The sequence below is a fragment of the Theileria parva genome (genome assembly GCF_000165365.1).
Source record: "Theileria parva strain Muguga chromosome 4 map unlocalized ctg_529, whole genome shotgun sequence".
Classification (NCBI taxonomy): domain Eukaryota; phylum Apicomplexa; class Aconoidasida; order Piroplasmida; family Theileriidae; genus Theileria; species Theileria parva.
The window spans coordinates 1038998-1052122 of NW_876246.1; the positions used below are offsets into that span (position 1 = coordinate 1038998).

At 31.6% G+C, this 13125-nt stretch overlaps 3 protein-coding genes across 3 annotated transcripts; 1 reads left to right on the forward strand and 2 right to left on the reverse strand.

The window, feature by feature from the left end:
• Window positions 1–116: 116 nt before the first annotated feature.
• TpMuguga_04g02485 (uncharacterized protein) lies at window positions 117–7964 on the reverse strand (the record flags this gene model as incomplete). The annotated part of the gene is made up of 5 exons (XM_759064.2): window positions 117–353; window positions 461–642; window positions 672–2211; window positions 2243–2459; window positions 2491–7964. 5 exons carry the CDS (start codon window positions 7962–7964, stop codon window positions 117–119), a joined length of 7650 nt encoding a protein of 2549 aa, XP_764157.2.
• A 294-nt stretch (window positions 7965–8258) lies between these two features.
• Window positions 8259–10830, forward strand: TpMuguga_04g00524 (uncharacterized protein). Its single transcript, XM_759066.2, has 3 exons — window positions 8259–10206; window positions 10239–10668; window positions 10698–10830. The coding sequence occupies exons 1-3, from the start codon at window positions 8287–8289 to the stop codon at window positions 10796–10798; spliced, it is 2451 nt and encodes an 816-aa protein (XP_764159.2). The 5' UTR covers window positions 8259–8286; the 3' UTR covers window positions 10799–10830.
• A 114-nt stretch (window positions 10831–10944) lies between these two features.
• Window positions 10945–12858, reverse strand: pigm (Mannosyltransferase (PIG-M) family protein). The gene is made up of 9 exons (XM_061306015.1): window positions 12563–12858; window positions 12327–12438; window positions 12001–12270; window positions 11850–11931; window positions 11674–11825; window positions 11518–11635; window positions 11365–11460; window positions 11124–11336; window positions 10945–11095 (listed from the first exon to the last, which is right to left on the reverse strand). The coding sequence occupies exons 1-9, from the start codon at window positions 12696–12698 to the stop codon at window positions 10994–10996; spliced, it is 1281 nt and encodes a 426-aa protein (XP_061161179.1). The 5' UTR covers window positions 12699–12858; the 3' UTR covers window positions 10945–10993.
• Window positions 12859–13125: the final 267 nt, after the last annotated feature.

Genomic DNA, 13125 nt, shown 5'->3' on the forward strand with positions numbered 1-13125 from the left:
GTTTATACACTCAACGTATATAACTCATATTATACATTATATAATATAGTTTATGGTAGTATATTAACAATTTCCTTCAATTTGTTTTAGAATTTAATATTCTTTTTAAAAATAGTTCAATTTTGATATAATACTTCCTTAACCTTAGCGTCTACAGATGCGGCTATTCTCCTCACAACATCAAATTCATCATCCACAAGTTCACCAAGTACCGGCATTACATTCTTAATCGTAGGCGTTAAATGAACGCCTAATTCCTCCCAAATGTGATCCATCAACGCCAAACACCCAATCTTTGTGTTAAGTGACTTAGTGGCCAATTGTTCAGACAAACATGATTCAATCTTTATTATCTACACAGTTATTAGTGTTGTATGTAGTAGTAGGGTGATGATAGTGTGTGTAGCAAAATGAATAACGATTATTTAATAAACTAAGCAATTGGAATACAGTAAATTACCTTTTCGTCTTGAGTTATGAAACCGTTAATTAGGTGTGTGATTGCTCTTTGTATCGAGTCTAGTAATTCAGACGTAACGTTATGAACCTCCACATCCCCATTAATTGGCAAGCAATTCAGAATTGAAATGTGATTTTTAACAATTTTACACCACGAATTCAAGAGCACATCTGGAACTGAGCCTAAAAACTTTAATGAATAAAAGAAATACCTCGATTAATGTTCCATGTGTCTATTGATTTCTCAACTACTTCCAATAACAGTTTGGAGTTAATAAACCATGTTAAGCAGTTTTCAAAGGTTATTTCGTAGAAATTCTTGCTTTTCTTCAGGTCAATTACCTGGTCTAAATTTCTACGGTTTATTATTGCTTCATTTAAAAGACACTCTGACAACTGCTCAAAGTGTTGTGAGAGTCTTGTTGATATCAGGTTGGTTGCACCGTATTTACCATACTCAGTTATTGCTGTTAGTGTGACTAGCAAGAAGTTCCTGTTTCCAACATCTTTTTGCATTATTAACGACTCCTCAACTTCATCCCCAATATCGTCTTCAAAATCATTATGACATATTTTACTGTGTTTTTCCAACAGGTCAACTAGTTCGTTTGAGGATGTCAGGCTAAAGTAGTTTAGAGCAAATGACAGAAACGAGTCTTCAAACGTCCAAACCAACTCAGATTCACGGTTGTCGTAGAATAATCCTGACGAGAGTTTACCTGAATTTGCCAGGTTGTCACTTATTGATTTATTCTGAGACGTGTTATACACGCATAAATCGGCGTTAAATCCAAATATAACCTCGTATGTCAGCTTATTATAATACCTTACGCAGATAAAGTAAATGTTTTTGAGGTCATCATTGTAGTCTTTCTTAGGCTTAACATACCTTATATTCAGCGATAACACTTTTAACAACCTTGAAACTCTAATCATCAGTTCTCTAATATCATCTTGCTTTTCCCTAATACTGGAAAATAACTTTATCAGCATCTTTACGTTAATCGACTGACTTGTATAGTGTGTTATTTGTGCCATTAGAACTTCCTTCTTCAGCAACTTCAGGCTTACTTTATCTGTGTTTTCCAATGCTTTCAAACAGTCATCTATGTGTAGTCCCACGAATTCGTTCTCCACGTCACTCTTACTCACGGTGCTATCATCTATCATCTCTACCACTCCCGTGTTTTCTTTAGATCTATATTCCAACACTAACTCCATGCAGAACTCGTAAAATTCTCTCTTCAACGACACTTTGAAATACTTTAGCAATAGATAACACAGCAGCAAAATCATTATTTGGACAAAGTCAGAATCCACAACTGAGTCGAAAATTAGTGCCCTGCTTATCTTCGTTATCTTTTCACATATTCTGATAACTTTATCATGGTCATAGTTATCACTGATTCCTTTTCCCAACCCACTCTTGCTAGCAATTGCTATTATCAACTTCAACGCGTATGCTGTATCGAGGCACGCCCAATTTAACGGTATATCCTCCAGATGATCTAACTCCAGTGTATCTAAAGACTCTCCGAGAACATCTATGAAATGGTCCACTGAACTGGGCGTGTTGTTTATGAAGTAAATCCAAACTTCGTTTCTGAAGTACGTGATATCCTTGAACAAATCCTCATCTTCATTCAATTCGTAAACCTCAGTAGATACTCTGAACAGTTCAAACAAAACTTTGCATGTCATTGTGTTAACCTGTTCCAACTCCTTCTCATACTTAAATCTCAGCGAATTTCCCTATAAAAATTATGAATTCACATGAACTTACCTTTTCATTCACTTGATCATGTTTCTTATTTGTTAGCCACAACATGTTTGTGATAACATAAATGTCCCACTTAAACATGAATACATTATCAGAATATCTCTCATTCATCATTGTTGATAGTGGTTCATCTGACACAATAGTTTTTTCTAATCCATTCCCATATATACACTTTAATATTTCATATACATGTAAATTGTACCCTCCCACAGAGTTAATCCTAAAACATCATTAAAATTATCTCAAATTACCTGAAAATGTGAAGTATCAAATTAGTTATCATTTCATACGATTCACTAATGTTATTTATAGGGGTTTCGGTGTTGTTGTTTCTGACAGTTTCACTAATCTTATGTTTTGGATTATCTTGTATCTCATAATAGTGCTTGTAGTATACCATTGTTGATAACAGTGAGTACAAAAAGTGGTTAATTTTCATAAATAATTGAGCCTTAGATGATTGTTTGGTAAACAATGAAAGGTCTACCTCAATTTTAAACATGTCCGGGTAAAACAAATCTGAAATTATTAATCTAAACAGTTCTGTAGAAACTTGTTCTGACAATTGGCTTGATTTGTTTTTACCTTTAAAGTCCAAAATCTGGTACCCTCTAACTTTATCTAACTTAACCTCGTTTTTGTGTGTCGAATCGAGCATCTTCAAGTTAATAAAAATCAGATTTGATAATATGCTAAAATACTGGTCAGATTTATTAACCATTTTCAATATTTTATCATATTTTGATGAAGTATTGGATTCTTCTCTTTTTAATGTGGATGTATATACATATGTGTATATCAGGTATGATGTATATACTGTTGAAACCAATTTATCATACATTCCTTTATCTAGACTCAGCAATTCCTCTATTAAACTTAGTGTATTATCTCCAAAAATAAGAATATTATTAACTGCTGATGTAACTGTATTTCTCACTGCTTCTTCCAAATCGCCGTTATTTTTTACCGTCAGTCTGACATCACACACAATAAGGGTGTGAAAGAGTTTATTTATAAATTTCACAGAATCAACTCCCAAAAGTGTTATTGATTTATTAATAAATGAGCAAACTGAATGGTAAAAACTCATGTAATCCTTCTTAACCTCATCTGAACCCGTTTCAACAATTTTATGCATCCTATCAAGAAGTTGCTTAAGGAACCTCACAATGTTATTAAACAGTACATTCACTTCATTTACATCTGACTCAGTTTTATCATTTAAATATTCATCCTCACAGTCATCTAAATCCATGTGCTCAGTATTAATACTATCTGGTGATTTTGAGAATCCACAATCTTTAGTTATCTCATTATCTTCGCATGTGATAATACCAAGTATTCCATCTACAAAAATATCTTTTCCTAACTTATTTGGACGTGAGTTATCAAATTGCTTATCCAAACTTTTGTTTACATAATTCTTAAATACATCGTCGTGACAAGAGGAATCGTGGGTTAAGTTAGAGTAGTGTTCCAATAATGTGTTTGTATGTGTAAATACAAATGCCTGTGAATTTTTATCTGTAAAATCCATTGAAATTATGAATTGGTTAACGATCTTGCAAAGCAATGTCAACTTCATATTTGATCCCAAGATTGATGACAGTAGAATGTGTATCATAATCTCGTAAGACTTTAATGTTTTTAAATTCCCAGCCAAATATGTAACCACACTGTCTCTAAATCTTAGTTCAAGTAAGTGTTTAAAGAACTCGAAAATGCAAAGATCATCTGACTCTTTAAATGTAAAAAGCCACTCATAGGCGTGGTTTATGTACTTTGCCTTTGAATATGTGCTCAGTTGAACAAATGAACTGTATATAGAATCTCTAAGTTCTTCTGAAAGCTTCCAGAATATACCTGTTTTAAACTCATTCAATACTACTAAGCACGTGTCATCTGCTTGATTTCCCAAATATTTAACTATATTGTGGGAATTGCCAGAGTGTTTTGTTGGGAGTTCGCCTAATTTCAACTCCATCTTCTTATATCTTGTTACCATTCTCATTGAGAAATTATAAAAAGCTCCCAGCTCAACTTCACCCTCACTAATTCCCTTTGTCTGTAGAAACACTGTTGAAAATGATAAAAATTCTGATAATTTATACAATAACGTGTTTAATGATAAATGTTTTCCAAGTATAAAGCCCACTAGTAAAGATTCTACTATTGATCCAAATTGGCACAAGATCGGTGTTAGAAAAGATATTGGTATTCCAGATTCATCTATCAGCCTTATCACCTTATCTACATACACAGTGTTAAACATACACTTTGACCCTGATGTGAAAAAGTTAGTCATGAACAGCTTGAATAACTTCTCATCCATCACTATATCACTCTCAATCTCTGCAATCAAGTTAACTTCATATCCATTTGCACTCACATCCTGGTTTCTCACATCAGTTACTAATTTTGCAAGGTCATATTTTAAATCAACTTCTATACTGTATTTTTTCTCATCACCCAATCCAAACCCATTTACAGAACACATTGTCTTTCTCAATTTATCTTGCTCGATCTTTTTAACCTTACACTTTTTACTCAATTCGTAAATGAGTTTAGAAAATTGGACGGCGTGCTCGGTTGATGGTGTATATATGAAATCCAGCGAATTTATTAGCAAATCCAAAAACAGCTCTCCTGAACTTGACTCTTTGGAAACTTGATCAAACAGTTTAAGCACAAAATTGCATCCGTTTCCCAACACTAATCCATTATTATCATCAAATAATTCTACTCTGAATTGTTCATTATCTGGGTACTGATTTTCATACTCGACACAATTCTTTGAGAGAAACTGCAGAACAACACTATCCTTCAACAATTTATTGTATTCTAAATTAGTGAAATAATATTCAAATCTTGCAGGGGACAATATTCTCACCTTCACCTCACCACTTTCTTTATAAAATACCACTTTAAAATCGTTGTGTTTAGAGAATTTTGTGCATATTCTGAACAATTCAAACACATACGGATAATAGTATTCATACAAACTACTTAAACCCGTTTTTTCCTTTTTATTCCTATCGAACATCGATTTTTTAAACTCCTTATACAATTTTTGATCAGTTAGTATAATCTGAAGTCGTTTAGCTGTTACAATTGGACTCAATTTACTGTGCAATTGACATAATCTAGATTCATATTTATGAAAAATTAGTCTATAAACTTCATAAATGAAGCCTTTAATACTCTCACATACATCTGCATTTTTTGCATATTTTAGTAATAAATCCATCATCAACACCATTTGTGTGTATTCAACTTCAGATCCTTCCTTTATCACCTGTTCTATAGTTTTAATTAGATAAAATACTGCACAAAACGGGCTAAATAGGCCATTGACTTGTTCGACTCCCACATCAATACTGTATGATGCATCAATATTCTTAGCAATATTCTTCATCATTCTCATAAGCTTATTGTTTATAGTTACCAAATCTTCATCTATCATATGAAAATTAGTGCCATTATCAAAGCCAAAATCAACTTTGAAAATGTTGTTGTAATTTTGTGAATTTTTAATGCGTTGAGATGTAGACTTAATAAAAGTAATGAATGGACTAATTTTTTCACTTACAATACTCTTTGAAGATTCATCAGCCTTTGAATATATTTTTAAAAACAGCTCAAGGTTTTTAAATAAATCCTCAAGTAGCTTCTTATTTTCCATCAAATGCTGAGCATATTCTTCAAAGATTAAGGAATCGATATCGCCAGATTCTGCTTCATTTCCACACAAAATGACATGATGTTTGTAATTATTATCCATATCATCTATAATGGTTTTGATATTGTGGAGAATTGAGTTGAGTGAAAATATTGATGGTACTGAGCCGAGAAACCTTTCATTGGAGTAAAGTTTTGAAAAGAGGTCGGGGTGTTTGGTTATTCGCTGCAAAAAGCTTGAGAGGTAGTAATTAAATTCTGGCAGTGATTTCCTAATTTCATATGTGTATACTAGGAAATCTATGAACGAATTTAGTTTTGACTCTTGATCTAACCTCTTTAAATTCATTTCCTCAAACATTGCAAGATACAAATGCATACTGTTCAACTTGGAGGCTTTGATTGGCGTGAAATTTTCCATTTTATTGGCATGTCTGTTGTACAGTATTATGAGTATTGAGTAGAGATCGTTCGATTTTCTATGATAAATGTAGAGTACCACTTCTATATTTTTCCTTAGGTCATCATATTCCAATCCCATCAAGTATTCCAACAATGTTGCCTCAAGTGTGTTTGGTGATAAACTCCTTAGTATCTCTATTGAATGGCCAAGTAATAGAATGGCTGCCTTGTGCTTAATTTCAGGGTTTAATGAGAACTCGAGCCCATCTATCCTAAAATTTATCATTGACTGGTTGCGGGATTTAATCATCGAATTGACTTTATTCAACTCATAAACTATTTTTAACACTATCTGCTTAATGCAATTTTGGTCAAATGTTTCTTTAACAAACTGAAGGAAATTTTTAATATCACATATTATTATATTATTATAATCTGTTGTCTGTAGGTTTTGTTCAATTTCTTCTGACTTCTTGTTCAAATAATGTGTAATTAGTGAGTGGAAGAGTAAGTTTGTGAAAATGCTGAAATCCAACGCTTTCTGTGATTCCTTAATATCCACAAAAACCTCTCTAACTGACTTCTTATACACACTTTGCAACAGAGGAATTGTTATTTCACTTGGAAGTTTCTCCAGCGGTTGAGTCTGGTTATGCAACATAAACACGATCACCAGTATAAAGCTCTTGAATGTCAAAATATAATCTTCAGGAATAGTATCCATTGAGTTAATTTTATTAAGTATTAGCCTGCAGGCATTTATCATTTCCTTCTGAACTGAGATGTGTAACTGCACTGCGGAGAATATCGATATCATAGAACACATTTGACAGTTTAAATATTCTACGTTTTCAACTATTTGTAGTCCTCCCATGGTCATGTTAATGATGTACCTCAATTCATTATCTTGAAGTGATGGTCCATTCGTGATTATATATTGAGCATTCACAAAGTTATAAAATGAAACCGTGTTAATATTAGCATTTGATAATCTCGATAGTTTATTATAAACTGAGGATATCTCTTTATACAAAGTATATGATTTTGCAATCTCTGAAATAACCAGATTTAACGTTACATATTTACTCTCAGTGAAATCCAGTGTTACATCCTTTATTCTTTGGTATAGAGAATAAAACCCGCTTTTATTCTCAATTGTTAATAGTGAAAATAATTTACAGAAATAAGGTGAGTTGTAATATTGTATATATGCTGCGATTAATTGCTCTGTGAATGTTGAATCAATCTCATACCTGAAAATGAGATAATCTATTAAAATCTGCGTGTTTTCATTCAAGAAGTATTGTACAGTGTGCTCAATAAATGATGCTATCAACTTATTCAGCTCTGATAACTCTTCAGATGTCATGAACTCAACATCTTTAGATTCTCTGAATATATCAATATTATTATTTGGGTTCTTATCAGAAATGGATAAAGATAAAGATGACAATCCATACAAGGAATCTGAGAACAAAGATTCATATTGTTCAAAATCTTCATCAAGAGATAGGAGACAATAATATGACTTTGATACGTTGCACGTGTTCCATGGTAATTTTGATCTGTATTCAGATCGGAATCTTCTGAGTGTTTTGTTCTTAACATCTCTATAAGATGCGAGTTGTTCAGAAAGTGACGGCATTTAAATCTTTAATGTAGTAATAAATTCATATTATAAGCTGAATTAACAGTAGTTTTATTTTATAATAATATTATAGTTTAGATCCTTGTTAATAAATTTACAAATCTTATGTATAATTGGAAGATAACACATTATTGAGGTTATTACAAATAATATACAAGATTCTTTATTTAAATAATTTACAAATCAATTTTAAGTGTTAAAAATAGAAAAATAATAAATAAATATTTTCTTCCATAAGTGAAATTATTACCCACATCATATACATTTTCGCATTAATTATTTTGTATATTTTTTCATTCTTTTGATATGATTCATATCAATGAATGATGTTGATATTAACTTTTTAGAAAAATTACATAAATCATACAATTCTGCTGAATCTAAACAGAAATCTGATTATCTCTCAAATTCCTATTTTTCAACATCAATTTTTAAACACTTTGATTACTGCCCAAATTATCTACTTATCGTATCACCAAATAAATTTTTTAAGGGGTGTTTAAACTCTCCGGCACTCTTTACTCTTGTAAATCAGCAGTTTACTTCACATAATTTGGGCATAACGTTAAAATATAAACTACTTGTTACCATAAAATGTGAGTATATTGATACTAGTGGCACTCTATCATGTTATTATTTCAATGTGTCACTTGATACACCTAACTCCACCTTCCATTATGTCAACCATTTATCAGTAAACCTTAATGGATCTGTTTTACTCCTTTACTCTGACACATATTGTTTCATAGCTAACACTCCTTATGAATTATCTGAATATAACGTTGTTAATGATGGTAATTCTAGAAAGGTTTACTTTAAAAATGTTATACAGGGTCAACAGATACTTTACCAACAATCTGTTTCTGATTCTCTCCTAAAAGTAGTTAAAGCTATTTGGAACCCTTTACATTCAAACAGTTTTGTAATCGCAACAAATGAATTAGTATCCGAAGATGCTGAAAATAGTGACGAAAATGATGCTGAAAGTGATACAGAAAATAATAGTAGTGAACCTAAAGAAAGAAAGTTTTACTCTTTTTTAAGAGTTTTTAACCTGGATCACAGTATTGATAGGCCTGAATATAATATTAAGGTTTCTGAACAAATGTGCAGACTCGGATATGATGGCGAAACTGATATATCAGAGAAGTTTCAAACTAAATTTGGAGTTTTTGTAGACTTATTTTGGAACTGTAATGACACTTCAACTTTTGGATCGTATACTATATTTGTTCTCTCAAACTACGGGTATGTGTTCTGTTACTGTCCCATTTCAATAAACCAGATTTGCGATATGACTAAAAACATACCAATTGTAAGAAAAACACTTAAACTTATCGAGGAGGGATTTACATATAAATTTGATAATTTAACAAACTCCATCTCAGATGACGGTGATTCTTCAAATTTTGAGAAGAATTTTGAACTTGTTAGAAAAATTAATGACTCTCTGTTCTCAAACATTTCTGATTTAACATTTTATCCAATTATTATAAGATTGGTATCAACTGAATATATACCTGATTGCAAATTCGCATACTCATATCCTACATACCAGTCACTATTAGTCCTTTCCACTGACCCGTTTGTAATTTTAGCATCGCATTCAAATTCAAAGCTGTTGGTATTTGAGCCAAACATCCAACTTCATCCCTCAAATTCAATTTTCTATAATAAAAACACTCTATTCAATGTAAATAACTGTAAAGTATCACACTCACTGAGTTTCGACTCTGAAGACCCCTTTTACTTTCAATACATTTCAAAGTCTGATTTCATATATTACTCTAGAAAAGAGTCCTATCACATCAATTTTACAGATAAACTTAGTTTTAAGACTTTTATACATACAATCAATGCCGATCAAAATGTGTCATTTTCACCACCGGTTCTTGTTAAATCCACCGTAGACGATTTTGAGCTTCTTGAAACAAACAACCCATTTCACATCATTGTCGCACATAAATACTGTTGTGATGAGTCTTCAAACTCTCCAGTATTTGACTTATTTCTCGTTTACAAACTATGTCAGTTTTCTAAACCCAATGGGCCAACTAAGTTGAAAGAAACATCACTTTGCTCATTATCACTTGGTTCTGCCAGTAAAACTCCTCTAACTATTGTAAAACCAAACACGGATTTATTTGATAAAATCAGGAACACTAGGAATATGGTTAACAGGTACAAGTCAATATTTGAGTCTTTGAGAAGGTCTAACGAATCCACAGACTTAAACGAGGTATGTTAATATTCATTAGTTAATATTTTTAGAAGGCAATTGATATCATGAAGAACATTTCAAGGCTTCATTCGGAGGTTGTTGCAAATCTAGATTCAGCTCACATTTACGAACAAGCAGTTGAGGAGTATGTAAAGAGGAACGAACAGGCCTCGTTGCTTATAGAGAATCACTTCAGGGAAACCATAGAACTCTATCACACAATCTTCAATGATGTTAATGACAGAATAGAGAATATAATCAAGACTAGAGAGTACATAGCAACCAGAAGGGCGGAGTTGAAAAAGATGCTTGATTTGTATGATAGCGTCAAGGGCATGGACAACTCTCTGGACTACTTCTCAAACATGATTACTGAGCTTTACCTTAGGTTCTCAAGGATAATTCTCACTAAACTTGACGAAAATTTGGCTAAATCTGATTACTCATCAACTTTTGAGATGAAGAAGCAGTTCATGATAGGTTAGTTAAATCCTAATAACTTTCCTCAGACGAGTGGTTCCGAAACACCTTCAAGGAGAACGTTGACCTCATGCACCGTATATTTAACAGAATCAAGACTATTAGAGCCGTGATTGATTCAATAAATTAGATTTTTAAAACACAACTATTAACTCTATACTATATACTATATACACTATGTACCATATGTGTATAATGTATATTATGGATAGTATACATACAAAGGTATATAGAATGTGTATAAGTATAGTATAAAAAAGCATAACTTATGCAAGAGAACAATTATAACATTCAATTATTGTTTAGAAAACACAATTTTAAGGTTTTATTCAGACTTTTGTATTCCTTTTTTAGAGTAGCAATTGTACAAAAGAGTCCATGCAACAAGCATGTGAGAGATCACGAGAAAGGTTGACGAAAACAGCATCTGAAGAATATATTAAATTGAACCAAACCTCGTTGAATGATGAATATCCCAGGAACTCCTGCCTGTATCCACTAAAAAGCCAGAAAAACTTGAACACAAACAGTGAAGCAACGGACAAAAGAAAGTACCGCATGTTATTGAAGGTTAGGTTAATTTTACTCAGGACTAGTGGGATTAGGCAAATCCACCAGAGGAAGTGCTGCGATGTTAGGACTTTGTTGAGTGAGACGAAGGAAATCGTCTGAAAAATGATAAAACATAAAACATACCATCATAAATAGTGAAAGTGTCAGATCAACGAATGCCAGAAGAGAGAAGAGTAAAAAGCAAAAAACTTGAGGCACAAACGATACAAACAGATTCAACTAAAAATATTTACAGTTAACCAATATAATTTAATTTATATAATTAATCAATCTTACATTCATGTTTGTGTCAACAATATAGTACATGAGATTGAAATATATGGAAAAGTTATGCCTGTGGTCTTTCCTCAGGTAGTGGTAAAGGTAAGACTCGTATATGGATTCAAATCCATAACTGAAATTACATTAATGTTATGTTAGTGATGGACTTACAAGTAGTATGTTAAGTATGTGAAAAACGCAAATGATAGAAAGCTTAAAATGGCAAATTTAATTTGTTTCATGTTTATGTTAGTGATTAGGAGTAAGGGGAGTCTTCTTAGAAATTTACCCTTGTTTGAGTATTCCGATTTTAACCTAATGAGCTACGAGATTAGAAGGTAACAAACCAATTTATCGGAATATAAATGAAAAACAAATGGTACAGCGTAAATTACAGGGTACAGTTTAAAGTGAACCGACAACCCAAACCTAAAATTTAATAATAAAATCATCAAACAATATAATAATTAAACTAAACATATTTGTGTTTAAACTTACAGGAGAGCTGATGTAGAGATATGCCCCTTTTTAAGAAAGTAAACTGATGAAAGAATAATCAGACAGATAATGGTATCAGCATTGCCTCTGGAAGATATGACGATTACAAAAGGGTTAAGAAGCCAGAGTGCCGAAAGTAGATAACGCTTAAGGTCAGATGTTGCACTGAGAGTTTTCTCAATTACAAGTCCGACAAGCAAATCTGATGCTGAAAACAACAATTTACCAAAATCGTTAAAAAGGAAATGGTTAAAAACCATCAAATAAGATCTAAACATTGATATAATAGATATGGATTTGGTATTATAAGGAGATGTGGAACTAACAGAATGGGAGTGTAGCGATATGTGTGTCTATCATAAGGTGATTTTCCACCCAAAACAAGCCTAGAGGCATCAGAAAAGACCAAATAGTCAATGTCAGTATACTTTACATCAACTAAATTCAAAATTATCAAAACGACAATGTGTAATAATAATTTACTAATTAAGTAAAATAAATAAGAATTTAAATTAAAAAATAAAAAAATTATAAATCATAAATAGAGTAAATATAAAAATACAGTTAAGGTTATGGAAGCTCGAATATGCGATCAAAGCTAAACGAATCAAGATAGAAGAATAGTAAATAAAGGACCTAAGGCTCTTAGGGTTATTAGAAATTTTGCGATAATAACGAACAAATATAGTTTCGTTCATTTATAGAGAAAAATTAAGAAAAATTATGAAAATGCATGAATATTTTAATGTGTAAAACGACACAAAATATAAAGTTAGGAATCAAACTAAAATAACAATTATCAGTAATTTAAAACAAATGAAATTTAGAATAGGAATCAATTAATAGAAATAAAATTTAGAATAGATTTAAATGACTAAAGTGGATAAATAGTGGATTAATAAACTCGAAGGTGTACTTCGAGAAGAATGATAATGGAATAAAAAGTTAACAAAATATTATGAGAAATTAAAATGAATATATTTTAAACTAATTAAATGGAAAATTGAATAATAAAATAATAATAAACAATGGTTGGTGATTAACGACACATTTTATTCAAAATTGATAGCAGACAATATAATAAGTCGGTGTTTGAATATATGCCAAGAATACTTTTAAAAAATA